Source organism: Crocodylus siamensis, chromosome 1, assembly GCF_052110815.1.
Source record: "Crocodylus siamensis isolate JL-2025a chromosome 1, ASM5211081v1, whole genome shotgun sequence".
NCBI lineage: Eukaryota > Metazoa > Chordata > Crocodylia > Crocodylidae > Crocodylus > Crocodylus siamensis.
The window spans coordinates 269,859,019-269,886,754 of record NC_143395.1 but is presented as its reverse complement, the minus strand read 5'-3'; the positions used below and the strand labels follow the sequence as shown (position 1 = coordinate 269,886,754).

The 27,736-nt window shown below is 43.8% G+C and overlaps 1 protein-coding gene across 2 annotated transcripts in view; it reads left to right on the top strand.

The window, feature by feature from the left end:
- Nucleotides 1-8,047: 8,047 nt before the first annotated feature.
- The window catches only part of ZFX (zinc finger protein X-linked), a 35,231-nt gene continuing 15,542 nt past the window's right edge, over nucleotides 8,048-27,736 (top strand). The window contains exons 1-3 of one of the 2 annotated variants that reach the window (XM_090062141.1): nucleotides 8,048-8,347; nucleotides 18,171-18,266; nucleotides 19,141-19,707. In XM_090062141.1, the coding sequence (XP_089918267.1) occupies nucleotides 18,206-18,266; nucleotides 19,141-19,707 (628 nt within the window). In that variant the 5' untranslated portion in view covers nucleotides 8,048-8,347; nucleotides 18,171-18,205. The remainder of the gene's footprint in view (nucleotides 8,348-18,170; nucleotides 18,267-19,140; nucleotides 19,708-27,736) is intronic. The other variant, XM_090062151.1, reaches the window with a different exon arrangement.

Here is a 27,736-nt window from a genome sequence, read left to right as displayed (position 1 = left end):
GCTATGGATTATTAGATAGCTTTTGCACCGATATGTAAGAAAAGCACTATCAGGCAACATTTCTCCCCTAAACCCTAACTTAGAAAACAAAATATTTTCCAACCAAAATCAGCACCATATCCAAAGGCATCAAGTGTGACTTTTTAGTAGAAGTTTCAGGTGTGTTGTTTAACATATACAAATTAAAGTACTGAAATATGATTTTTTTTTTAAATTTGGACTATTTTCATGGCTTTCTTACACCCTTTTAATACTGAGAAAATTAGAAACTCATACTTCCCACATTTATACATCTAGATATTAACTCTAGCATTGACTAGGTGAGAGAGTGAAGTTTATCAAATAATGTGATTATTTACCAGCTGGTTTCATATTAGTTCTCTCAAACTATACATTACCATGGAGTTCAGGCCACATCCTACTGCAGTACCAAGATTAAACACAAGTTTTGATTAGCTCTTCTACATTGTAATACAGTTTTCTTTCACACGCAACATGCACCTTTTACCCAAAAACCAGGGTGTTATTTGCAATGGAACAATTACTCTATTTTTCCTTAGTCAAAACAAACTGGCCCTTTAACTTAAACTCAGCATATTCCCACACCTAGCCCCATGCGCGCCCAGAAGAGGTGTGTAACTTCAACCCAGCTCACCTGACATCTGTAAAGATCTGGAATGGGGCTTTTTTGGCACTTTTATCTCATAGATTTCATAGACATCAGGGCTGGAAGGGACCTCGGGAGATCATCGAGTCCAGCCCCTTACCCAAAGGGCAGGAAGTCAGCTGGGGTCATAGGACCCCAGCAAGATAAGCATACAATTTACTCTTGAAGGTGTTCAATGTAGGTGCTTGAACCACCTCCGCTGGCAGACTGTTCCAGACCTTGGGGGCTCGGACAGTAAAGAAATTCTTCCTTATGTCCAGCCTGAAACAGTCTTGCAGGAGTTTGTGACCGTTCGACCTCATCATCCCTTGGGGCGCTCTGGTGAACAAACGTTCCCCCAGATCCTGGTGGTCACCCCTGATAAACTTATAGGTGGCCATCAGATCACCCCTGAGTCTATGCTTTTCCAGGCTAAAGAGTCCAATGGCTCTCAGCCTATCATCGTAAGATCTGTTTTCCTGACCTCTGATCATGCGCGTGGCTCTCCTCTGGACTCTCTCAAGCTTGTCCACATCCTTTTTGAATTGTGGAGCCCAAAACTGGACACAGTACTCCAGCTGTGGCCTCATCAAGGCCGAGTACAAGGGGAGAATGACGTCCTGGGATTTGCTCGAGAAGCATCTATGGATGTAAGCCAGCCTTTTGGTCGCTTTACTAGCCGCAGCATCGCATTGCAGGCGCATGTTCATCTCGTGGTCAACGATGACCCCCAAGTCTCTTTCTTCTGTAGTGCTATCCAACGTAGCACTGCCGAGCCTATAAGGATGCTGCAGGTTTTTCCTCCCAAGGTGGAGAACCTTGCATTTTTCGGTGTTAAACACCATGAGGTTCTCATCTGCCCATTTGCTGAGCTTGTCCAGGTCAGCCTGGATCACCCGCCTATCTTCTGGCGTGGATGCTTTGCCCCAAAGTTTGGTGTCATCGGCGAACTTGGCCAGTCCACTCCTGACTCCAATGTCCACATCATTAATGAAGATGTTGAACAGTATGGGTCCAAGGACAGAGCCTTGAGGGACCCCACTGGTCACAGGGCACCACGATGAGTGACTGCCATCAATTACAATCCCCTGGGTCCGACCACAGAGCCAGTTTCCCAGCCAGCAGATAGTGGTGGAGCCAAGGACACAACTGACCAGTTTGGCCAAGAGGTGATCATGGGATACCAGATCAAAAGCTTTTTTGAAGTCAAGATATATGACATCAGTCTCTTCTCCCTTGTCCAGGTGATAGGTCACCTGGTCATAGAAGGAAATGAGATTGGTCAAACAAGACCTACCCGCAACAAACCTGTGCTAGCTATCCCTTGGGATGTTAGCCTGGGCCAGTCCATCAAGGCTTTTCTAATAACTTCCCCAGGATAGAAGTCAGGCTAATGGGCCTGCAGTTAGCTGGATCCACTCTCCTCCCTTTCTTGAAGATTGGCACCACATTGGCCTTCTTCCAGTCTTTGGGCACTACACCAGAGCACCAGGAGTTTTCAAAGATCCGTGCCAGGGGCTGGACTATGACGCTCGCCAGCTCCTTGAGTACCCTGGGGTGCAGATTGTCAGGGCCGGCTGACTTGAAGGTATCCAGCTTTTCAAGGTGTTCCTTCACGAGGTCAGCATTTAATCTAATAGTGATTGAATCAGCTTTCGCTAAAAGCACCAAAGCACCCCACTGAAGTGACTGATCTTTACAGACACTGCAGAGCCAGGTTGAAATAACATGCTGCTGCTTCCAGTAAAGCACGTTTTTGGTTTTTAACATCTGCAAGTAGCCAAAATGACTTAAATTAGTGTTTGAAGTGGTGTTTTGCTAAGTTCAGAAAAGTTATGAAGGGCTGCCTTGAATCTAAGGAGGTTGAGAACCACTGCTCTAAACACAGGTTTTATCCTACTGGTGTTTGCAGGAATGCTTGTGTACTTAAAGCTAATAGTCTGAGATTATTTCCACTTATTTCAAAGCTTAATGTTGTCTTCACATTTGCTTTTAAACTTTATGCAGCTTCTACTTTTTTATCTATTCAAAATTTAGATATCACAAGAAATTCAACAGGAGCTAGAAATTCAACTGGAGCTCTTAATGCAACATTGTGGCAAGAAGGGCAATTGCAGTTTTTGAACAGATAAATGGAGGGGTACTGAGTAGAAGGTAGAGGAGGTGATTTTTATCTGTGCACATTGTATTGGTAAGAACAGAATACTAGTGTGCACACTTTGAAAAAGATGGTGAGAATTGGAGATGGTGCCAAAAAGAGCCACAAAAATGGATCCTTAGTGACAGACATAAAGAGATCTGTACCTGCTTAGTTTACCAAAAAGAAGAGAAAAAATTACCTTATTACTTTGCATGAACTACTTCTCTTGGAAGAAAATACCACTCACCAAATGGCTTTTTAATCCATAGAATCAGTAGCTAAAGACTGAAGCCAAATGCATTCAAATTAATAATTGGCTATGGTTTTTTTAACAGCAAGGGAGACAAATCACTGCAGCAAACTGCTGAAGAAAGTGACAGGTACTATATCATTTGCCATTGTCAGATAAATTACTCTTTTCTGGGAGTAACACTTTCATCAGGCACAAATTATGGCCTCAATAAAGGGACAAGTGAGTAAAATGGACTGGGACAAGGGATCAGAAAAGACCATCTAATGGTATCTTCGAGCTTATCTCTGGGAAGAAATTCTCCATATACTGATAAAGTACTTATTCTTCCTTTTCTTACCATAGACAGGCCATATAGTTGGCACCTGTGAAGGCCTCTCTAGGTCAGGGTGTTTAGCCCTTACATGTATGATTGCTATCTCAGGCCCTAAATCAAGGACAGCTTTATGATGCACTGCTTCCACAAGTCCCCCCCTCTCTGTACAAATGCATTCATTCCTTCTCAACTACCAAAGTAGTACAGGAAAACAGCAGAATATTGCATTGTGGGACAATTATTTTAAGACTCTTTGTTTTGCTGTTTTTAAAAATAGTTTTAAATAGTTCTATTATTTTTCCCGTCAACTAATATCCAAGTTCTCTGTTGTTGGATCACAAGTCAAAAAGCACAAATCAAAAGGCTTTAAAGTCACAAGTTCCAGCAGCATGAGTGGAGAAGCTAGTCATTTTACCAATGCAAGAGCCCAACTTTGGCCCATTGGCTTGCTGGTTTCAGCATTGTAATGTGCTTCTATTGCCTTTGCAAGAGAAGTGCTGCCTCAGGGTGAGTCTTATGGTTGGGGGAGAAAGAGAAATGAGGGGTATTGGAGTGGTTACCTAAGTGGAGCAATGTGTTTCCTGTCTTTCCATTCCACAGCTATTTGGCAGGAGGTTCCAGGGGATGCCTGCTGAGCTGGTGCAGGGATGTGCTGCTGGCACCAGAGGTTCTGCAGTAGTTGGGAATGGCAGCTGAGGGAGGGAAACTTCCTCTAAGAGAACAGGTAGCAGCTGATGTGGGGTTACAACAGGCTGAGAGATGTAACTACTACTGCCCTGTAACCAGGATTGGGAATTTTATCATTTATCTTCTGTGAGAATTCAGGACAGGAAAGTCCAAGGAATAGATGGAATAAATGTATCTGTAGCAGCAAAATTCTTAAGATACGAAGAAACCTTCTGAATAAGGACTCCTGGATTTCTGTAATGGCTCCATGGTTTCCTACAGCATGACAGCACTCCAGCTAGCAGCAAATCAGTTGCCAAGTCATCTCTTCCTACAGCAGTCTGATTACCTGTGAGGGTAAAAGTAACCAGCCACATATCCTTGCCCCTTGATACTTAAATTATTCTCCCACTCATCATTATATTTCAACTGACTGAAGATTTCATTTGAGGTCTGAGGAAGTCAGACACATTGGTGTTCACCACTATAATAAAGCTTTCTATTCCCTAGACCAAACATAGGTAATCTGTGGCATGGGTGCAACAAGTGGCACAGGCAGCCTGCATGTGTAGCACTCCGGAAACTAGCTGCATAGTGTGGCATGTGTGGCGCTCAGGGACAGGCTGCAGAGTGAGAGATGCAGAAAGCAGAGCATCAAATGGGGCAGGGAGCAGAAAACATCATATTCAATAAGGGAAAGGAATTGGAGTGGCACTCAGGGAAGGGTACAGGGCTAAATTGTAGTACATTTGCCAAAAACAGTTAGCCCCCGCTACCCTAGAATTGGAAGGAAAATATACTTTTTGCCAAAACACCTTTAAAAAATTCTGATTAAAAATGTTTCAGTGGAAATTTTCTGAACAGCTTTATGGTATTTTTCATCTTGCAAGAGATCGGTTAGTAAACTGTTCATTCACTGGCAACTGATTACTAATTTCAGATAGTGTTAGTGTGAGCAGTAGCTTACCTTATATTAGAGCTGTCAAGTTGCAGTTAATGCATCTGTGATTATCTTTTCTTTACCTGAAGGATGACTTTCCTGCATGTGGAAGATGGGGATTGATTTATGAACACCATTTCTCTACCGCACCTGTTGACAACCTAGGCTTTGAGGGGGGGTTCCCAAGCCCCACCTTTTCCCAGTCAAGTTAGGTCCCAGTTTTGCAATTTATTGTGCATAGCTGCTGCAAGCCACTTAAACACAACGAGCAAACTGGGGCTTTGTTAAAATTAATTTAAAGGACTTAGTCTCATGAACTAAAGGGGGATCAGCAGGTACTGGGGGAGTCCCTGTTCCCCCGAGCACTGCCAGGAGTGACCAGGAATAACGGTCACAAGCTGGCAGAGAGTAGGTTTAGGTTAGATATCAGGAGGTGCTACTTCACAGTCAGGGCGGCTAGGGCCTGGAACCAACTTCCGAGAGAAATGATGCAGGCTCCTACCCTGGGGGTGTTTAAGAGGAGGTTAGATGAACATCTTGCTGGGGTCGTTTGACCCCACTATTCTTTCCTGCCATGGCAGGGGGTCGGACTAGAAGATCTGCTCAGGTCCCTTCCGACCCTAGAAACTATGAAACTGTTAAACTTTATTTTTCCTCAGTCTGTCACACAGTCAGATCATGCAGTTAATTTGGCTTGTTTTAGTACATACGGTGTTTGGGCCACATAAGTGTTACCTGAACCATTTCTAACACTTACATACTGAAATAGGGAAAAACATGCTCAAATAATAACTGACATGGAAAGTGGCAAACTATTTTAGAATGAAGGACAACTCTGTCTCTGTGCCAAAAAAAATTAGAACGTCTTATTTTCGCCTGTCACTTGAAATGGCATATTTTGCCTGAGCTTTATGACCTATTAAAAATGGTGCTTTTGTTTCCGTACTGTAACTAATTCTTTTCCTTCTAGTTTCCTTAATGCATATTCTCTGAATTTGTTCTTACATAGGCCCTCATCACAGCAGTGTCTGCATACTCTCGTAATTTACTACCTGCACACTCTCCTAATTTACTCCTACTCCCCTTGCTGCAGCAGACAGTGAATGTATACCCACATGTACATACATAAAGCCTGTGTGAATACCATACTTGAATTTAAGAAACCCATTCACCCCCACTTAGTTGCTGGTCAATGTGTTTTTTTCCGTATATGCGTCTTCCTTCACGTTGTACACAGGGGCGTGACACAAGGCATCTTCCCAATGGGAGCTCAGGGCAGCTATGCTTAGAAACCTCATTATAAAACCGGCAGGTAGAAGGATTCGCAATGGGTTTGTTCTGGTTTTTTACTGGGCAAGGTGGCCCTCCCCCACCTCTGCCTCCCAGAGTAGCTGTATAAAACTGCACCAGACTCTGGCTTCCAGGTGCTTTCTGTCATTATATCAATAAGAACAATAAATTATAATAACAAAAAATATTAACAATATTATCATCAGTATTACTATCATTGTTAGGTACCAATACTAATATGGCCAGGCAAGGTTCTTTGAGTAGGTTTGATAACTTTTATTAGACCAACTAAACTGATATCTAATCAAAGATATCACATCTACTGAACCTTGTCTGCCTATGTCTTTAGATCATCACAGCTACAACCAAAAATCCAGCAATATTAATATGATCATTAATATCATTATTGCCATTAACAATATCAATATATCATTTTTACTGTTGGAAATATAAGTATCATTACTATCATTATTGCTGCAAATGATAGCAAGATTAATGATAATGGGGATATTGATATTAATTCATAGATTTCATAGACATTAGAGCTGAAAGGGACCTCACAAGATCATCAGGTCCAGCTCTGCTACCCAAGGGGCAGAAAGTCAGCTAGGTTCAAGTAATCCCAGCAAGATAGGCATCCAAATGTTTCTTGGCAGTGTCCAGAGTAGGTGCTTGCACCACCTCTGTGGGGAGTCTATTCCAGGCCCTGGGGATTTGGACAGTGAAGTTTTTTCTTATGTCCAGCCTGATATGGTCTTCCAGGAGTAACAGGAATAGTGATATGAATGACATTGCTATTATTGATATCAATAGCATTGTTATCAGTCTAATAATTACTGTTCCTTTTAATATTAATATCATTGTTCTAGTTATTATTGTTTAATAATAAGATCAACATCATTATTAGTACCAATATCAATGTATCATTATTGCCATTAGTGATATCAATGTATCTTTTTTTTTACCGTTACAGATATCATTACTATCAATAGTACTGCTGTGAACAATAGCAGTGTCATCCATATCATTATTCAGGTAATTAATATCAATATCCCCATTATAATACTGCTATCATCAATATCAGTATAATTATCATTGCTGTTATCAGTCTAATTAATATTATTCCTTTTAATATTAATATTATTGCTATTAGTTATTAGTGCTTGACAGTAAGACTAACAATAACATTAGTTACCAATGTCTATATAATCATTCATATCATTGCCATTAATTATGTCACTGTTATATCTGTTATAAATATTGCCACTAATTTCACCGTTATAAATATCAATATTAGCAAGATGATTGCTGAAAGTGATAGTAGCAATATTCATATCCTTATTCCTGTTATTAATATCCCCATCCCCCTCATTACGCTTGTTATCGATATCACGATCATTCTTGTCACCATTACTCATTATTATCAGTCCAATTACTACTGTCCCCCTTGATACTCTTGTCATTGTTGGTGTCACTCTTTCCCCCGGTGCTGTAGGCCTTGTCCCGCCCGGAGCCTGGCCCGGGACCGCCCCCGCGCCGCTCAGCTCGTCCCCACGGGGCAACAGAGACAGAAAAATCCCCCCCGCCGCCATTAAACCTTCTCCCCTGTCCCCCCCCCCGCCCCGCGTTGTGCACGGGGGGAAGGAGGCTGCCGCGCGGCTGAGGTGCACCCAGGTGTATGTGGCGGGGCCCCGCCGCCCAGCTAGGCCAGGCCGAGCCGCGCCAGGCCGGGCCGCAGCGCAGGAGGCGGAGGAGCCGCAGGCCGCCGCCCTCCCCCCCCCCATCCACCCCCGGCGCGGCCCGGCTCGGCTCGGCTCGGCACGGCACGGCACGGGCGGGCGTGGGGGCCGTTGGCGGCGCGGACGCGTCTCCCCTTCCGCATTTTCCTGGGTCTCTCTCGGGCAGTGACGTGACGTGCTGACGGCGGGCCCGGCCCGGGGAGCTTGGCCGCTTCCACTCAGCTCCGAGCTCGGCCCCTCCCTCCCCTCCCGCCCGCCCCGCCGCCGCCGCTGCCGCCGCCGCCGCCGCTTGGCCCAGTCGCGCCCAGGCGCAGCGAGGCCGCCCCGAGCCCGGCGCCGCCGCCGCCCGCCCCCCGCACGGTAAGCAGCGCGGCCCGGGCCTCCCCCTCCGCCCCGCGCCCGCCGCAGGCCGCGGTGCAGGCCCCGAGGAGGCCGCAGCTAGGCCGCGCCAGGGCTCGGGCGTCAGCGGGCCGCGCAGGCCGGGCGGTGGCAGCCGCGGGGGGCGGCGCGGGGCTGGCGGCGGCGGCGGGCAGGCCGCGCCGGGCGAGGGGCTGCGCCGGCCCGGGGCCAGCAGGGCGCGGGCGGCGGGGCCCGGCCCGGGGGCGCGGGGACAGTGTGTGGAGGAGGAGACAAGATGGCGGCCGGGCAGAGAGGCGGGGGGGCGGGCGCCGGCCGCCATCTTGGATCGCTGCTGGTGCAGGCGGCCGGCTGGCCGGCCCCCCTCCCCCCCGGCCGGCCCGAGCTGACTGGAGAGGCGGGAGCAGCCCCGGCCGCTTTCCGCGGGCGCACGCCTCCCCCCTGCTCCTGGCCGTGGTGAGAGGGCGCCGCCTCGCCTGACGCACGCCCCGCGCTGGCCGCTCCCCCCGGCCGAAGGCAGCGCCTCAGGCGGGCGTGTGCGCGTCCCTGGGCAGGCGGGGAAGGGGAATGGGAGGGTGGTGCTGCCCCGAGCGTTGCCTTGCCCCGGGAGCAGCTGCAGAGGGACGCGCGGGGCCGGTTGCTTCCCCGCACCACAGCATCCGGGCCTTGTTAACAAACGTGTGGGAGCCACTGGGATGCGCTGTCCGTCTCCAGCCGCGCTTGTTTGGCTCTGCTTGCGTGCTGGGCCGGAGCACCCCCTACACGCGCGCACACACATGTACGTGCGCACACACACACACACACTCTCCCTCTCTGCCGTTTTCCTCACATATACGTACTCGCTCTCTGTATCATACACACATACATACTGTCATACACACTCCCTCTCACAGTCCCCTACACTCACTCTTGACAGGCTGGCTCACAAATACACATACACACCATTTACTTTTAGTCTCATTCACACGCATGCTCTGTCTCTGACAGTCTGACACACACACCCGTTCACTCTCACTCAGACACACTACACACATACTCCCTCTCTCTCTCACTCACCCACACACCCGCTCACACAAACACACTCACTCTCACTCAGACTCTCTCTCTCACACGTCTCTGGCTCGCACGTTCCCTCTCACAGTCATCCACACGCACCCCCACTCTCACTTTTGACAGTCTGGCTCACACATACACACTCATTCACTTTCACTCTCACACAGGCTTTCTCTGACAGTGACTTGCACATACATACACGTTTATTCACCCATACACTCTCACTCACCCACCCATACACACCCTTTACAGTGACTCAAACATATCCACTCTCTCTCTCAGCTTTCTTTTTGCTGTCTGCAAACTGATCACTTCTGAGTGGTAAAAATGGTCTGGTACTTGAGTAGCCCACCGAGACCACATACACCAGCTCCTCTCCCCCACCCCCCTTATTCTTTTTCTTCTGCCATCAGCTGAGGGCAGTAGAAAGGCAAATAAAGGCATACAGCTCAAAGGTTTAGCTACCATGTTTTTGTGACAATTTTTATTATGACTTTGATCATTTTAGGTATTATTTGTCAAGAGGAAGATTAACTTTGTGTACCATATGAGTTGTAGCCTTTCGTCTGTGCCCATGAGACATCTGTAGGCGCTTACAAGGTCCCTTCCAGCCCTACACTTCTGTGAATCTATGTTCGTGTATGAGGTGCCACTTCAGTAATCAAGTCAAATGGGACTTGGAGCACTGCATTTTGGTGGAGTGCAGACTGGGCCCGAAGTGGCCTCATAATCAGGCTAAAGTCTAGGACTGTTTTGGGCTTTCACCCCAGTTACAGGATCCTGGTTAGATCTCATGTATATTTTTAAGTGTGAACTGTTATATGAGTGTATCTGCAGGAAAACCAGTTGTAATTGGAATTAGTTATACTTGTAGTGTAGACAAAGGAATTTTTCTGGGTGCTGGGACTAGAGAGGTTAGGATTTTGCAATTAATTTATATATTTTTTAATATTTCTGTCCAGATTTAAGGGAGATTTTTGCTATGTGGGCTACCCTTTTGATCAGAGTGAGTGAAAGATTTCTCCTTGTGCATTAATTTATTTTTCTTAGGGATCATTTTCAATATATTAGCCTCTACCTCTTGCTTCCTTCAATGGAAGGTGAGTTAGACGGGGGAGATTACATGTGTTCCAGCAGCACGTCTTTCTTTGTTTTAAATGAGGCTGTTATTCAAGTTAACTATCTTTGAATCCCAACTTCTAGTTAGTTTCTTCTTCCCGTCTTTTAATTTGATTGTCTTGATAAATCCTGTAAGCCAGACAGTTATGGTGGGGTGGTTCTTAACTTGGGTTTCCTTTCTTGACTGATCATACTCAAGGTGCAGAGGTTTGACAAAATCAACATTTTTTCCCCTAAAGGGTTCTTGTATTGACTTGCAACCATTGTAATACTGTTTGTTTTCCAAACATATTTCTCCTGTGCTTGCACATGAAAATGTTTCAGTTTTCCCACAAAACTTGTGTGTGTAAAAATAATAAACCTTTTGCCAGAGGTATTTTTACAGACTGAGCTTTACATTGTTTAAGGTTATACCGACACTGAAACTGTCTTGGTCTCTGAAGCTGCTGCTGAATCTGATTGTGTATATGGGTTGCCATGCCTGCAAAGAGGCTTGTTTAAAGCCTTTGGGGTTCTTCACGGGTGTCTACATGGACATTTTAGTTGCGAGATCAGGCCCTTATCATGTTTTAAAGCAAATCTCATTTTAGTAGAAGTTTGCTTTTTAAAAAAAAATTAAAGCATAACATCTCTGTACATGCCTAATGATTAGAAACTTGGTCCTTGATGGGGTCTGCTAAAACTGAAAAACCCAGTTGTCTCAATCAAGTGCAGTCCGTGTTTGCAGAAAGTAAGCCTCTCTTGTAGAATTTCTGGTTCTTATGTTTGAGCTCTAAAAACAAACAGAATGATGCTGCATTGTCTTAAACATGCAGATGGACAGCTCTAGTGCCATGGCAATTGCTGGTATCTGAGATAAGCTGCACCAGAATGAGACCTGACTATGGCTTTGGCAGTTTTCACACTTGCGGTTGAGAATCTGTTGGCTAAAACAGTGAAAAGTAAAAAATGACAGGGGTAGTGGTAGAATTTAGATACGTAGCAGAGGGAGGCAATAGGTAAGAAGGACCCAAAATCAAGATGCTGGAGATTTTGAGAAATGAAGGCAACTCTGTGTAGCAGCAGAAATTTTAGGATAGGATAGGATAGTGGAGACATACACATAGATCACAGGAGCTGGGAGGCTGAGGGACAGGATGGGAGCAGAAGCTGGAAATAGGAAGCAAATGCTACTTTTCCCACTTAAATCTGTTTGATTCCAGCTGATTAGAGAGCAATGCATATAGTAAAATGTATTTCATGAGCCCAGTCCAGAAGCAGCACCCTTCCTTTTTGTAACAGTTTGGCTGAAAAGCGTTACCCAAGACATTGCTCAGACTGTCTTTTTTGTCAGTCTTCGACCAGCCAATTTAATCCTTGCAGTTTGGTATCTGATAATTTTACAAGTGAGATGTGTGTGGGTAATTGCAAAGGTTCCATAGACTGGTGTGTGAAATAGGGGTAAATTTAGTAAAGACAAGTAAATGGATGAAGAGAATATGATGTAGGGAAAGAAGTGAGATCCAAGGGAGTGGAGTTATAAGGAAACAAAGAAACTGGTGTCTACATAGGAAATAATATGCCATAATAAACTATTCTAGGAAAGACGTTCTTAGCTGGCTGAGTAGGCCTGAACTTGTTAAATTGGTAAAACTAAGCAGATTAGGTAGGGCCAGGTGAAAAATGCTTGGATGTATAAACATATAGAAATACTGCTACTTGCAAGGGGATGGGGAACACTTCTGTGTGATTTTGCTAGACTTGAAACTAAAAGTTTCTAGCTAATACATTCTTGTGGTTGTAAGCCAGAAAAGAGATCCGTATATGTAGACCCTTACATCAACAAAGAATGCAACTGACAGTATCTTGTTAGGGATTCAAAATACCATGGTATCTAGTGGGATTCCACAAAGAAACAGTGGCCAGATCCTTTTCAAAGACTGGGAACTTTTGACTGGACACTTCCAAACAACAAAGGAGTCCTTGGGGAAAGGTGAATTATTTGTATTGAAGCTCCTGTTCCTGTAGTTTAACTCTTGGATACATTTGTCTCTTAATTTCTACAGTGTATTTTCTCATCATAATTGGGATGATTAAGTTAGGCTAGGAGATAGACTCCCAAATGGTAGCAGTTTGCAGGGTGCTGTTATACTTGTTCCTCCCCTTCCCTTTTTTTAAAGAACTCGCTCCTTGCAGAAATTCTATTATTGCAAAAGTACAAGTGGAACATTTAGTTAAGAATTTGAACACTATTTTGGAACCCAACTCTTTAGTAGAGCATTTTGGGGTAATACTGTACTTTTTTGTTGATCTAGAATAATAGAAATAAATATAGGTATGGTGGTGTTGAGGAGGTTTCTGCCCATTATAAGTGTTTGGAGAGCAGAGTTGTACCTTTCACCTACTTACACAATTCTTTCTTTTGGCGAAAATTTTCAGAGGCCTACCTCAAAAACCGCCCAACTTGGATTAAGTTCAGGGGACTACTAAATTTAATCTGAGTTTCTAGGAGTTCTTAATTTGGCCAGACTGGTTTGCTTGACCTTAATTAAAGTGGGGTAAGAAAGGGGACAGATTTTAGATTGAAGTGAAAATTTTTGCTAAGACTGTCTCAAAATTCAGTTACTTAGATTGTCTTTTAATATGGTGATTGACATTTTAATCAGTCAATGATTTTTTATTTAAATCATATATTTATTTTTTGTTTCTTTTTAAGAAAAAAAAGAACCTATATAAAGATAGTTTTAATTTAAGATCTGTTAAAGCTCAAAGATATCATCATGCAATAGGGATTATAACTTCTAATTATATACTATTTAAGACAATATATGTAACTTTTTTAGAAAAGTTTTATAAATAGGTCACAACAGGCTATGGACTATATTAGGGGCCCAATCTTATGGGGTTCCCAGAGGCACCACCGTTGATTGGTAAAGATTAAAGAAAACCACACTACATAATGGGACTCAGTGCTTAGTCTAGAACAGGGGTGGGCAAAATACGGTCTGTGAGGCCAGTTTATCCGGCCTGCAGGGCCTCCAGAAATTTTTGAAAATTAAAATTTATCTGTCTTTGGTTCCTGTCAAAAATGACAGAGACAAGGGGCAGTAGGACCCAGGGGAATCCTTGGCGGGCTTCTGCAACAGCAGGGTCCACACCCCCAGCTGGAAGCCCCAGCAGTGGCTTCTGGCTGGGGACCACATGGCTGCCCTGGCACGGAAAGCTCATGTAAGCCAGGGAAGTGCAGGGAAGGAGCTGGTATGGAGCACAGGGAAAACTGGCCCCTCCCCCACCCCATGGCCTGTGCTCCCTGCTGCAGCCACTCACAGCTTATGTGGAGCTGCCCTGAGGAGGCACAGGCAGCCCCATGCGGGCTGTGAGCAGCTGCCGTGCAGGGTGCCAGCCATGGGGCAGGGGAGGGGCCACTTTTCCCCCACACTCAGCACCAGCTCATAACCTGGCCCTGCCCTGACTTCGGGCTCACCTGTCGGGGCTATGCCACAGCGACAGCAGCTGTGGCCCCCCCTGCTTGCCGCTCTGGGCAGCGTTTGCTGCTGCTGCCCACCTGAAGCTCACGCTGTGGTAGGCTGCAGTGAAGCTGCCACTGCCGCCTCTGCTGCCCAGCGTACAAGCTCCGAGAGGGCAGCAGCAGCAAACATTGGCTGGTGTGGCAAGTGGGAGGGGGGCACAGCCCCAATGAGCGAACCCAGGCCTGAGTTACAAGCTGGTGCTGAGTGCAGGGGAAAAGCGGCCCCTCACCTGCTCTGTGGCCAGCACTCGCAGCCTGCGTGGGGCTCCCTGTGCCTGCTCAGGACAGTGAGCAGGTGGTTGGGGCTGTGTGCTGCCCCCCGCCTGTATCGCAGGGCTAGGGGAGCACTGGGAGTGAGCAGGTGCAGGAGCACGGGGCCTGCACTGGTGTCCCAGGGCCAGTGTCAGCAGGGCGGCAGGGGTACATTGTCCCAGCTGGCAGGGGCTCTGCGGAGCCAGGCCAGCTATCCCCTCTCCCTGCTGGTGCAGTCCAGCTCGGCTCCACAGACCCCTGCCAGCCTGCGCTGTGCTCTGGGCCCCACTGGTGCTGGCCATGGCACATTGTTCCCAAGACATTGGGACATTGGTCCCAAGATGTTGACCGGGGACGAGGCGTCTGTCAGGGGGCGGGGCTACCCATGCAGTCCTTGACAGCTTGCCAAAACTGGGTAAGCAGCCCTCTGCCTGAAATAATTGCCTGCCTCTGGTTTAGAAGATCCCATTAAGCATCTCCATGATGCTTAGTTTCAGTTCTCAAACTGTGGATTTGTGCTCCAGAGATCAGAGGCAGACAAGGTTCTTTGGATAGCTATGATAGCTTTTATTAGACCAACTAAATAGTTGGAAAACTTGTTCTTTGCAAGCTTTTCACAGATTGCATAGACATTAGGGCTGGAAGGGACCTCGGAAGATCATCGAGTCCAGCCCCTGCCCAAAGGGCAGGAAGTCAGCTGGGGTCATAGTATCCCAGCAAGATAAGCATCCAATTTGCTCTTGAAGGTGTTCAGTGTAGGTGCTTGAACCACCTCCAATGGCAGGCTGTTCCAGACCTTGGGGGCTCGGACAGTAAAGACATTCTTCCTTATGTCCAGCCTGAAACGGTCTTGTAGTAGTTTATGACCGTTCGACCTTGTCATCCCTTGGGGCGTTCTGGTGAACAAACGTTCCCCCGGATACTGGTGGTCACCCCTGATAAACTTATAGGTGGCCATCAGATCATCTCTCAGCCTGCGCTTTTCCAGGCTAAAGAGCTCCATGGCTCTCAGCCTGTCGTTGTAAGGTCTGTTTTCCTGACCTCTGATCATGTGCATGGCTCTTCTCTGGACTCTCCCAAGCTTCTCCACATCCTTTTTGAATTGTGGAGCCCAAAACTGGACACAGTACTCCAGCTGCGGCCTCACCAAGGCCGAGTACAAGGGGAGAATGGTGTCCTGGGCTTTGCTTGAGAAGCATCTATGGATGCAAACTAGCGTTTTGGTCGCTTTACTAGCCGCAGCATCGAATTTTTGGGCACAGACATCCTTCTTCAGGCATAAGGAGTTTGTTGTCTCCAGAGATAACATCCTTGTTAACAGCAGTATATGGAGATGAGAGATAACAGACCTGATAACCAGGGATCCTGGTTTTCTGAGATTAAATATAAAAATTGGGGAATTTTTTTTCTTAAAAAGTAATCCAAAATTCAGATTTTTCCGTGATTAATATGAAACACCACTAATATATATATCTATACTGGTGTTTCATTTTAATCACAGAAAAATGCAGTTTTTTCGTTACTTTTTTAAATCCGAAAATTGGGGATTTTTTTATCGGCGAAAACCAGGATACCTGTTGACTATGCACCCATCAACCCTATTGTCTCTCTGCAAGGTTGCGTACACACAGTCAATCCATTACCTTTCTCTAAAAGTGCAAATTTTCAAGAAATTAATTGAGTAAAGAATATCAAACAAGAATGCGCTTTTTGTAGAAAACAGTGATTAAATCAAAGCTACCTGATTAGTGATTTAATTCATGATTTAAATCCACCCAAGTTTTGGGGGGCTAGAAACAGACATTCAGAAGCCTGCACCTGAATTGATTCAACCTTTGGAGGTTAGTCTAACCTGGCTAGGTTGAACTGGTTTCCAACCAGACAGTCCTTCTGAACTGAGGAAATTCAGGCACATGCTTGCTGTGGCTCAGGCTAGAAGCTGGGGGCTCTAGAGCAGCCTTCTTTCTTTTCCACAAAGTTGAGCTGAGGAGTTGTAACCAGGCCCACCAGCAGGACTTTCTCATTAGGGATGTCTGCCTGCACCATTCCAGGCTTTTCCCTGCTTGCTGTTCATGGGGTAGGAGAGTTGTCAGCTCCCAGGCTCTTGCTAGCGCTCTGAGGCAAGGGGAGGTGTGCATCTGCTGATGATGCAGAGCTTTTCAATCTTCCTACTTGTCAGACTGTCTGCAGCAAACTGACAGGGGAGCAAGGTAGCCAGGACCTGATAAGAGTCTTTGTCACCTGATTAGCAAAACAACAGCCTCTCTCCCATTACTTCAGACTCTTCTTAAACAGTTTATCAGGGTGACCTGTTGATTAGCTCCAAAAACCCTGTTCTGTCTGCCTGCCTGCCCCAATGAAAGTAGACACACACACACACACACACACACACACACACACACACACACACACACACACACACACACACACACACACACACACACACACACACACACACACACACACACACACACACACACACACACACACACACACACACACCCCCCCCCCCCAATTAGCTGACACATCACATGCCTAGGGTCCATGCTGTGGGAGGGAGGAGGGGATTCCTGCTTAAGCAGTGAGTGGGGGAGGGGGAAGCCAGCAGACTCTGCTGTGTCGGCAGTCTCTGCTGGAGCCATATACAGCACTAGCTAGCATACCGCATGCTGGCTACGGTCCCTGCTGTGGGAGAGGGGAGGAAGGGATGAGAGGAGAGGGGGAGGGGGAGGGGCACGTGGAGGCCAGCAGACTCTACTGTGTCTGCAAGTCTGTGCTGGAGGAGGTTTGCCTAGGGGGGCAGGGCAGAAGGGCCTGCCCTGCCGTGGAGCAGAGAGCCCCACCTAGCCCAGAGAGCATGCTGGGATGTCTGGGGTGTCTAGTTTATCTTAAACCAGCAAGGGCTCTGGGACAGAATTGTATAAACGGGTTTGAGCCAAATCAGTTAAGTCTGATACTGCGTTTCAGCCAGTTTTATCTCAAACCGGTTTCAGCCATTTTCAATCCGGTTTATGTGCACTGAATGTCTGTTCTGTTACAGGTTTAAACCAGTTTCTGATCACTTAAATTGGTGTATGTGTAATATCTGTCCCTAGCCAGGTGTCAATTTTTAAAAACTGAACCAAGCTACTGGAACTGATAACACTCCAAATCTGATAATCTTTGAGAATAGATGTCACTTTTACACAAAAAGCAAGTAGATGGTTCTTGGAGTGTCTGAATATTTACTGTCATGAGATTCAGCATACCCAAAACATGGTGTTCTGAAACTTAGTGAAAATGACTACTTGTAGTCCCGTAATTGTGTAAAACAAGTATGAGCTCTCACCACCTTATTTTATTTCAGATTGTCGAAGGCCGTGAATATAATGGACCTCAGAGCTGTGTCTAAATCTGAGTCTGTTGGACATCTGTCTTTCTTTACCTTCTTCAGCATTATTTATTTGAGAACACTTCAGTCCACCATTTGGGTTGCTGTTGTTACCTGTCTCGTAGGAGTAGGAATTCGCATAGGTTTCCCATTTAAGGACTATTTCTACATACTCACATTTTCTTTCCCTGTTTTACTCTATCTCAGTATTCTTTGTCCTTCCTATGATTTGGAGGTTCAAGATGCATGGATGGAGGCAGTGAGATCCTAGATCCTATCCTATTTGATCCTAACCTGAATGTGCAATCCCTGGAGGCGTGGCTTTTCAGAAGGTTTAGAACCTCTGTAGCACAGGCAATTTAAGTAAATTCTTGGCCATATTGAAGTCAAGGGGAATTTTGCCATTGCTTTCAATGGAGCCAGCAGATCTATCCTTGGATGTAATTAATATAATATTACTATATGTAGAAGTAACAGAATTATAACTGCTGTTAGACTAATTTCTTTCTCTTTTCTTCCTACAGGCATTGGTGACTGATGAGAATTAAAATTAAAGGCCATGGATGAAGATGGACTTGAACTTCAGCCACATGACACAAATACGTTTTTTGATCCAACAGGTCTGACAGGCAATACAGCATATAGATAAAGCTGTTCCTATTAAATATAATTGAGTGTTTGCAATGTAATTTATTGTTGCTGAGCTGTGCTTTACAGCTTATTAATTTTGGGGTGAATTCTGTACTTGTGACTTTCGTTTGTTTAGAACTGTGGTGTTCAACATTCCCCCTCTCCAGACCAGATGGTGAGTGCCCAGTCCATCTGTGAGCCAAATCCGGCTGTGGTCCAGATCTGGCATCTAAGGCAGGTGTGGCAGACACCATCTGGCTGTGCAGAGGGGTGTGAGGGCAGCCCAGCCCCAACACTGAAGGGGCATAGTCTGGTCCCAGCACAGCTCTGCAGGGGAGAGGGAATGTGGCCCAGCCTGAGCATGGTCCCCTGTGGCCGTGGGGGAGGGTGGCTGTATTAATAGCCACTGCTTCCTTGCAGCCGTATCTCCAGACCCATGGGAAGCCCTGTGGGCCAAATGGGATGGCTTTGTGGGCCACAGCCAGAGATTAAACACCCCTGGTCCAGAATAATTAAAGGTTCTAGTTCTACCTTATTCTTTGAAAAGAGCATTGTTTGGAGATTGCCCCATTGTTGTGGGGCAGTCTCAAAATTACGTGACCTTCCATGATACACTCCTATTTAACCGAATGTTAATTTATTAAAGAAATGCTAGTGGCTGGTAAAGTATTAATAGTTTTCTAGTGTTTTATTAGCTACTTTGTCTACTTATCTATATTACTATGTCTGCTTAGATATACCAGAGTTCTTGTGGGAGTTAGAATTATTATGTATAACCTTAAGACAGATTAAAATAACTTAGAGCAGATAAATATCCATCACATGTTGCATACTTTTTAAATGCTGGTTTGATTATGTTTTCAGGAGCTGATGCAGCACATATGGATGGAGATCAGATTGTTGTGGAAGTACAAGAAACTGTATTTGTTTCAGATGTGGTGGACTCAGACATAACTGTACACAACTTTGTTCCTGATGATCCAGATTCGGTAGTAATCCAAGATGTCATTGAAGATGTTGTTATTGAGGATGTTCACTGCTCTGATATTATGGATGAGGCGGATGTGTCTGAAACTGTCATCATTCCTGAGCAAGTGCTGGATGAAGATGTAGCTGAAGAGGTTTCTTTAGCACATTGTACTGTTCCAGATGATGTTTTAGCCTCTGACATAACAGCTGAAGCTATGTCTATACCAGAACATGTACTGACAAGTGAGTCAATGCATGTACCTGATGTTGGGCATGTAGAACATGTGGTTCATGATAATGGTGAAGAAGCAGATATTGTCACCGATACTCTGGGAACAGATGTAGTTTCTGAAGAAGTCTTAGTGGCGGACTGTACCTCAGAAGCAGTAATTGATGCAAATGGTATCCCTGTGGACCATCAGGATGATAAGGGCAACTGTGAGGATTACCTTATGATTTCCTGTAAGTTTCTGGGTAAAGCAATGCAACATACATAATGAATGACTAACTGAGATGTGTTTGAAAATTTTCATGTTTTAAATATCAGCAACTAGATCTTTCTCAAATATCTCTAAAAGTGAAAGTCTCACAAATGTACATGAAAATTTCCAGTTATAATGCGTTTCTATTAGGACAGTTTGCTAAATGAAGCTAATGTAAAGACAGCTTGAAATGATTATATCTGATTATAAGAAAAAGATATTTTTTCTTGGATATTTAAAAGAAAATAGTTGTGCTTTTTTTACACCATGATAATGTAACACAGAAGAAATATTTCAAATAACTGCTATGTACTTAATAAGAATTACATTGAAATAAAGTTGGCATAAACCTAGTATGTTTGTATAAACATTATGCTCTGGCATATATGTTTATGCAAATATACATGGCACAGAACTATGAAGGAAGCAGAACAGTTTAATGTTAGGTAGGAAAAGAGTCAGAGCTGTTCTGGTTTTCTGCAGTCTGAAAAAATGTCTTAAGTCTGAAACATTATCCATAATCTTGTTTCTGCTTAGCTTCTCTTCTAGATGTATACATATGCAGCAGTACATTTTTCCTATACAGTTTTTTATTTTGATGAAACTTACGATGTGAGGACAGTCATTGCTGGGCAACCTCAAATTCAATCTGTTGCTTTCTAATTTTTTTTAGATTTCCCTTTTTGTTGGTAACAGTAGTACAGTCAGTTTACATCATAATATTTAAAGAAGCATAAGCTTGGCAGATTGGTCCACCAGAACATCAAGTTCATTCCTTTGATAATGATATGTTTTTTCACAAATTAATGCTTATATTTTATAGTATGATCTGACATGCTTAGGTCTAAGGTGACTTATCAAAAGGATAAGTTCATCTGCTTGCCTTAAGGTCATAGAAAAGGTTTTTTTCATATTTATTATTTAGTCCATTTAATTGGACGTTACAGGTTGTTTTCCAGCTTTACTTGGGACAAGCAGGATACTAAAGTGATAATATAGCATGAATCTTGATTCATTTCCAGTATCAGTTCTTCGTTACCTGCCTGCTTTTTGTTCTTTAAGCATTATTTTGTTTTGGTTTAATTATAAAACATATCTAAGGATGTCAATATGTTTTCTTCTGGCTTCATGATGACAGGATTTCTTTATTGCCTACGTTTTGACTTCCAGGTGTTAAATAATCTTGTGCTCCCATTTTTTAAATTAACAAAGGAAATACCTTAAGATCTCTGAAAGACTTACCCCACTAAGAAGTCACCCTGAATCTGTTTCTTATCAACAAGGATCCTGGTTTTCTCTTATTAAACAAAAGAAATCAATCCCTAATATTCAAATTAAAAAGTAACCCAAAATCCATATTTTTATGTGATTAAAATGATACCAATTATATAAGATATTATATAATACATATAATATATATTTTATAATATCTTGTATTATAAGTGTTGTTTCATTTTAATCACAAAAAATTGTAGATATTGAGTTGACCAATTTTTGGATTTAAAAAAGTTGTTTGGGGTTTTTTTGGTTTTTTGGTGGTGGGTTTTTTTTTACATCCAAGAAAACCAGGATATAGAACCATTAAGGTTTTTTGTATTCTCAACAAATTACTTCTCCCACTAGTAGAGTTGCTGTACTCTATTTACTATTAAGTAAGTTAATGCCTTTTTAAGTATTTTTTCAATATATTTAGCCTTCCTAGTTTAGATAAGTAAATCAAAACTGTCCTTTTGTTACAAAACTTACCTGTCATCTTTCTTTAAATGTTGGGGTTGAAGGTACATGTCAGAATTTAAGTTAAATGAAAGTCACCATTACCACCTACTGTATTGTTTAAGGCCTGACCAACAAGTTCTGCTGGTTTTGAAGTAGCTAGTATCTTAGTACTCCCTCTCATTAAGTGGAGTTTGTCCAACTGACAGACACTGTTATAGTCTGGTGTTCCTTGAATTTAAATCCCTCCTCTTTATATCATCAGTGCATCTAATGGTTTTCGCCATGAGTTATCTTCTTCAGATGCACTTATTACTCAGTGCGCTCAGAGGTCACCAATATTAACCTCACCTTTGTGGGTTTTTTCTTTTTCCTTTCTAAGTCATTGCATTTATCCTTGATTTTTACCAAATCTCCTTTCAGTTATACCTGTTTTAATTGACCACCTTGGAGAAATAGTTTGAGTAGGATTTTGTTAGGATGGCAAACAAACTACAATGCCTGACAGAGTATCCAAAAGCTGCCAATTTCCTTTTATGCAACAGTATATGGATATTTGTCTTTATTCTTCAGAAAGCCTTTTCACATATTATTATAACCTGTCACTTGAGAGGCAAAATACTAGTCTTCACTGTACATTAGTCACAGATTATTTATATCAAGGTCTTCGCTGAAATTTGGCAAATCAGTTGGTCTTTTTTCCTGGCTGTTGGTTCCCTTTTGTTGCTTGCTTTTTGCTAGGCAGGTACTATCTTTATTTAGCTTCTTTTTAGTCTGATCATTCTTTCATCATTCAAAATTACCCTTTTTGCATGGTTAAATGGCTCCAGATATACTTTTCTTATTCTGTCTTGAAGCCTTCTCATTCATGGTTTCAGCCTGCATTGTCTCTTATGATGGTATATCTCTTACTGATGTCCATTCTCTGTGACTTTCCTTCAGCAACTTCATTTGTTTTTTAATCAAAATATTTTCCCTTATACAGATAATGAAGTTTGTATATAAGAGTGTTTTGGTTTCCTTGGTATGCATTCGTTTCCAAGATAATAGTCCTTACTACCAATGCCCCCTTCTACTATAGATACTCTTTGTCTTCAGAAACTCAGTTATTTACTCTGTACTAAGTCTGAGCCAGACCAGATGTATGACTATAACAGTCATTTTTGCCATTGATTGACTTGGCAGGGAATAGCAGTACCTTATGCAAAGTAACTTGAAAAATGATCAAGCCTCTTGGAATCCTTTCCTTTTGCTTGTGCCAAAACAAACCATATAAGGAAGACTTGATAAATTGCAGCCAAAATAAGATTCTTTCCAGACACATGTCAGTCCACTGTCTTTACCAACAGACCTTAGCTATGACTTGAAAACCCGTTTCTCTGTAAATGGAAATGTAAGAATAAGGAGATGAACCAATTTTTAACAAAACTGTAAAAAAAATAGTCATGGAATGATAGATTTCATAGACATTAGGGCTGGAAGGGACCTCGGAAGATCATCGAGTCCAGCCCCACCCTCCCCAGCCCAAAGGGCAGGAGGTCAGCTGGGGTCATAGGATCCCAGCAAGGTAAGCATCCAGTTTGTTCTTGAAGGTGTTCAGTGCAGGTGCTTGAACCACCTGTGATGGCAGGCTGTTCCAGACCTTGGGGGCTCGGACAATAAAGACATTCTTCCTTATGTCCAGCCTGAAACGGTCTTGTAGTAGTTTATGACCGTTTGACCTCATCATCCCTTGCGGTGTTCTGGTGAACAAACATTCCCCCGGATATTGGTGATCACCCCTGATAAACTTATAGGTGGCCATCAGATCACCTCTGAGCCTGCGCTTTTCCAGGCTAAAGAACCCCATGGCTCTTGGCGTGTCATCATAAGGTCTGTTTTCCTGACCTCTGATCATGTGCGTGGCTCTTCTCTGGACTCTCTCAAGCTTGTCCACATCCTTTTTGAATTGTGGAGCCCAAAACTGGACGCAGTACTCCAGCTGCGGCCTCACCAAGGCTGAGTACAAGGGGAGAATGACGTCCTGGGATTTGCTTGAGAAGCATCTATGGATGCATGCCAGCATTTTGGTCGCCTTAGTAGCTGCAGCATTGCAGTGCAGGCTCCTGTTCATCTTGTGGTCAGTGATGACCCCCAAGTCTCTTTCTTCCGTAGTGCTAGCCAGCATAGCACTGCTGAGCCTATAAGGATGCTGCAGGTTTTTCTTCCCAAGGTGGAGAACCTTGCATTTTTCGGTGTTAAACACCATCAGGTTCTTGTCCAACTGTTGTTGAGCCTGTCCAGGTCAGCCTGGATCATCTGACCGTCTTCTGGTGTGGATGCTTTGCCCCAAAGTTTGGTGTCATCGGCAGACTTGGCCAGTTGCTTCTGACTCCAGTGTCCACATCATTAATGAAGATGTTGAATAATATGGGTCCAAGGACAGAGCCTTGGGGGACCTCACTGGTCACAGGGCACCATGATGAGTGACTTCCATCAATTACTTCCTCCTGGGTCTGACCATGGAGCCAATTTCCCAGCCAGTGGATTGTGATGGACACAAGGCCACAACTGGCCAGTTTTGCCAAGAGGTGATCATGGGATACCAGATGGAAGGCTTTTTTAAAGTCAAGATATATGACATCAATCTCTTCTCCCTTGTCCAAGTGATAGGTCACCTGATCATAGAAGGAAATGAGATTTGTCAAGCAAGACCTACCCTCAGCAAACCTGTGCTGGCTATCCTTTAGGGTGTTGGCGTCGGCCCGTCCATTAAGGATGGCCTCTTTAAAGAACTTTTCTAATATCTTCCCTGGGATAGAAGTCAGGCTGATGGGCCTATAGTTAGCCAGATCCACTTTCCTCCCTTTCTTGAAGAGAGGCACCACATTGGCCTTCTTCCAGTCTTTGGGCACTACACCAGAGCACCAGGAGTTTTCAAAGATCCGTGCCAGGGGCTGGGCTATGACGCTCGCCAGCTCCTTGAGTACCCTGGGGTGCAGGTTGTCAGGGCCAGCTGACTTGAAGGTATCCAGCTTCTCAAGGTGTTCCTTCACGAGATCAGCATTAATGGAGGTCAAGGGATCTCCCTCACCTGGACCTCCCTGTCCCATAGCAGGCATGGGCGTCCCATGGAACTGATGAAAGACTGACACAAAGTACCCATTTAATAGGTTGGATTTTTCCTGGGTGTCAGTTGTCCCATCTGGTTCAGCAGGGGTCCAGTGTTGCCCTTTCTTTTCCTCTGGCTCCCCACATATCTGAAAAAGGACTTTTTATTGTCCTTGATGCTTGAAGCTAGTTGGAGTTCAGTTGCAGCCTTGGCTTTCCTGGTTTGCTCCCTGCAGGACCAGACCAGTGCAGAATATTTCTCCTTGGAGGTGAATCCTGTCCTCCATCCTTTGTAGGCCTTTCTTTTTAGCCTCCAGAGGTCTGCTAGATCCCTGGAGAGCCAGGAGGCTGCTGTGCCCTCTTGCTGCGTTTCCTTCAAGATGGAATAGACTTAGCTTGTGCATTGAGGATTGCTCCCTTGAGGAGCAACCACTCTTCTTGAACCGCTCTCCCTAGGGTCGTGGTCCCTTAGGGCCTGACCGACAAGCCTCCTGAGCTTGTCAAAGTCGGCCTTCCTGAAGTCAAGGACTTCTGTGTTGCTGACTGACTTGCCAGCTTTACGGCAGATGGTAAAGTTGATCAGCTCGTGGTCGCTGTCACCCAGCTTCCCCATCGATCACTAGATCACCGATTAGGTCATCCCCAGTAGCCAGTACCAGGTCAAGCAGTACTTTACCTCTCGTTGGCCCATAGGCTTCTTGAGTCAAGTAGAGGTCATCCACGCACGAGAGAAAGCTTTGCGACCACTCATATTTTGCTGAATGATCCTCCCACGAGATGTCTGGGTAATTGAAGTCACCCGTGACAACCATGGTCCTGGAGCATGCGGCCTGAGCCAGTTCCTGGACGAACTCCTGGTCAAGCTCAAGACTTTGAGTGGGAGGTCTGTAGTAGATTCCTACCGTTGTGGATAGTAGAGCCTGTCAAGGAAGCTAATATTTTAAGTGAGTCACACAAATAAAATTATGGTTTCTACATTTTTTAGGGTAGCAGAACTAGAGGCATAACACTATGTTATCAACCAGGGGCCAGAAAAGTAGCCCCCAGAGAAAAATTTTTTGTTGGGCACACTTAGTTTATTTTTCACAATAAAAATGATGAGATGAAAATAACATTCCAATTTCCAATGCTGAAGTCATAAAGATTAAGCCTGGAATATTTGCATTGATCCCATATGCTGCAGATCTAGGAAGCTATATTGTGTTGACAAATGGAGCAGGCACATTATGTTTCCATCCTCATTTTGCCCTGAATCAAGAAAGTTCTGATTTAGTATATCAAGCTGAACATATTTCAATACAAGACACTTTTTGAACCAAGTTTATTTAGAAGGACGATAACAGTCCTCATATCTTTTCTTGGGTTTAGAAGGACCTCCCTGCCCCCCTTTTTTCCTCCTTCCCTACTTCTTGAGTAACATCAAAGCAAGAGAAGGGGACTCAGACAATAAAACTATAATTCAGATAACTTCATTATTCAAGAACCAGGTCATAGTCAGTTACTTGGGAGTATAGAACTGTCTTCTCTTGTGATTCTTGAAAATACAGGAAATTTAAAAGTAGTGTAGTATTTGCTACCAGATTTATTATCTGATCATTATAATGGGCACTGTGCATAACTTCATCCTGGCGAAGGATGTTTATGAGGTTACATGCTAGTCCCAAGGTAGGGCATGTTGGGAGACCTTACAGTAATTCTTTCAGACTACCCTTTAGTATGTTACCTAGACTGATATTTGATACTAGTCTTTCTTGACCTTTTTTGAGGCTGGGAACTCCTTTTTATAGATACCTTTTATGGAGCTCTAAGCAGAGTAGATAAGGGCTTACAGGTGCTCATATATGATAGTGATGTGTATGATATAAAAACCTAAATAGTGTTATTTTTTTGGAAGTATAAGAAGCTTGCTTTGTCATGTTGAGCATTGCATAAATATTTGGGTTGCGTGGAATTGTGTTGGCCATCCACATTGCAATGTCCTGTGTGGAGAAGCAAAGAGGGCAAAAGAAATCCCAGAGTACACCAGGAACCAAAATTGTTATTTCAGTGGACAAGAAGTGTAATCTCATTGTAACATATAAAAAATGTGTACAGTATATGCTTAGATTGGCTGAGCAAAGTCAGCTTGAGGAATATGGCCTACTTATTATTATTAATAATGATAAAAGTAGCTTTTTGGAAAAAATCCAGTTTAAAGGAAAAGTTGAATTAAGCCAGTTGATCAGCAGAGAAGCAAACAATGTATCCTATGCATTTTATTTATTATCTTTAATAGTCAGTCCCTCAGACAGCATAAAGGGTGAAAAAACCTATGTTGTTCCTAATTGATCCATAAAGCTTGAGTCAGATTCTAAGCTTAGTTAAATTGATATGACACAATTTCTGAAATCTTCATAAGAGCTGGCTTGGTGTGATATTAATGAAGAGTAATGAACATTTCAAAATGATGATATCAGCATTTATGCACAAGGTTAATTCTATCTTTTACATATTCAGGGAATTAACATTTTTTAGTTTGACTTCTTTCATCCCACAAAAAATAAATTGTTGTAAGGGATATGTGTAAAGAGAGCTCTCAAAAGCTACACTAAAAATCAAGATGACCTGAAAGATGCTGCTTTATTTGTAGGTTTTCAACCCAGTAAAAAGGCAGCAATGTTATGAAATCTGACCATGGATAGTTGAACTTAAGTATACAGTGTTGAACAATTCCAGCTCTTGAAGCTTCTGTTTCATAGGCCAAGAAAGCGGAAGCATAGTTTAAACAGATGTGTTGGTTAGCAACTTTAGCTAGTGTACACATTTTGACTTGATGGTGAAAGATTGTGTATGCTACATTCTATTTAAATACTTTATGAATATTGTACCTGATAATGTAGATATCACATGCAGAATATATTTCTGTTCCAAGAATGCGAATTTAAACATTGGAGACATTTCTAGAAAATTGGAGAAATATAATTAGAGGGTTATAATATTTGATCGTTCCAGGGATCACATTTTCTTTTTGTTTGTTGTGACTTGTTCACACATGGAATCAGGACTCGTGGTAGAGGTGGTATCTTTTATTAGACCAACTAGATTTTTGCAAAAAAAGTTCTTTAATTGCAGACTTTGGGGCACAAACACCCTTCTTCAGGCATAGGAGAAAAAGACTGTAAAAGTTCTCCTGGGTAGCAATGAAAGTTCATATTTCATAGGAGAGT